Source organism: Sinohyriopsis cumingii, chromosome 1 (assembly GCF_028554795.1).
Source record: "Sinohyriopsis cumingii isolate HCF-2022 chromosome 1, ASM2855479v2, whole genome shotgun sequence".
Lineage (NCBI taxonomy): Eukaryota > Metazoa > Mollusca > Bivalvia > Unionida > Unionidae > Sinohyriopsis > Sinohyriopsis cumingii.
In genome coordinates, this window is record NC_142961.1 from 146,265,616 (window position 1) to 146,267,162 (window position 1,547).

The window sequence follows — 1,547 nt, forward strand, 5'->3', positions numbered from 1 at the left end:
ATCGAAAAAAGGTGGAACTGTGTCTGAAGTGCCTCAGAATCTTCAAACCGGTTTTCAAATGGTTTGTGCAAGTCAGAAATGATTTTAGCATATTCTTTCAAGAATGTGATTTCAACTTTTTCCAATGAATTCAATGGCCAAGTTCTCTCAGTAAGCTGTTTCTTCCACAGAGTGAGCTTGACTTTGAATGACTAACACAGTCATGCATCTGTGTTATTAACTGCTTTTTACCATGAAGTTGCAAGTTGAGGGTATTAAGGTGATCAGCTAGGTCTGTTAAGAAAACGAGATTACAAATAAAGGTTCAGAGAAATGAGAAACATCGTTGTTTTTTTTATTTGCATGAAGTTTTCAATCTCTTTTCTATGTGAAAAAATGCAGTTTCAAAACGTTTCCTTGACTCAGCCACCTAACTTCAGTGTGATAAAGACGTTCCCCATATTCACTTTCCATGCTTTCTAGAACCGATGTGAACTGTCTGTGATATAATCCTCGTGAACGAATGAAATTGACAGTTTTAACAACAATATGTATAACTTCTTTCATTTGTATACTTTTACCATACAGAGCTTCTTGATGCAAAATACAATGAATGCTTGTGACATTATTTCGTGGTGTAGCGAGACTATTTGGTTTGGACTTCAGTAACCCAACAACACCAAAGTTTGCAGAAGACATTACTGGTGCACCGTCCGTAGCCAAGGATACGAGTTTGCTTCATGGTAGTGCAGCTTTTTCTATGCACTCTCCTAGTCCTTGAAATATGTCCCGTCCCGTTGTGGTACCCTTCAGTGGTACTAAGTCTAGCAACTCTTCTCTTTTGTTTAAATTGACATCCACGCCTCTTATAAACACTGCACACTGCGCGGTATCAGAAACATCTGTTCTCTCATCAAACGCTATTGAAAATGTTTCAAATTCGTGTGACGTCAGAACCAAATGGTGCTTCACATTACCCGCTAGCTCAGTAATTCCGTTTGCAGCAGTATTAGCGAACAAGTTTATGCCTTGCAATAGGTTCTTTGTATCAGGACATAGAATTTCACTTGCACTAACAAAATAGGCTTTAACAGAAAGGCCTTCTGTAAAAGGCTTTGGTGATTTAGCAATCATTTCACTTATTAGGAAACTTGTTTTTACTGCATCTTCACTTGATTTGTGTATGTTCGAAAAGAAATTTGTTTGCCTGGCAAATGTTGTTTTCAGTTTCAGCACTTTTTCCTCTCTCATTTTTCCAGTGATAACATCATACATGTCAGTGTGCATCGTTACGTAATGGAGACGAATATTATACTCCTTCAAACATTTAACTTTACTTTTTTTTCTCCAGGAGCTTTCTTTTCGTAGGCATTGAAGCCATTTTCGAAGGGCATAATAATAAATCCTGATCATTACATCCTCACACTAAAATGCTTTGTTAAAAGTGACATCTGGGAAAGAAAAATAACTTAAGAGTTATGTACCTTCACGATGTCCGGTCAGCATCAAGTAACTGTTAGAATATAAAGTTGCATCATGAAAACATGGTGTATTTATAGCTACTGCTG

At 37.2% G+C, this 1,547-nt stretch overlaps 1 protein-coding gene across 1 annotated transcript; it reads right to left on the reverse strand.

Annotated features, from left to right (window-relative positions):
* Positions 1-717: 717 nt before the first annotated feature.
* LOC149808101 (general transcription factor II-I repeat domain-containing protein 2-like) lies at positions 718-1,266 on the reverse strand. The gene has a single exon (XM_089964161.1). It carries the CDS (start codon positions 1,264-1,266, stop codon positions 718-720), a length of 549 nt encoding a protein of 182 aa, XP_089820287.1.
* Between the last annotated feature and the right edge of the window lie 281 nt (positions 1,267-1,547).

Coding starts and splice junctions, on each gene's coding strand:
- LOC149808101 (XM_089964161.1), bottom strand. CDS start 1,266: ATGCACACTGACATGTATGATGTTATCACTGGAAAAATGAGAGAGGAA.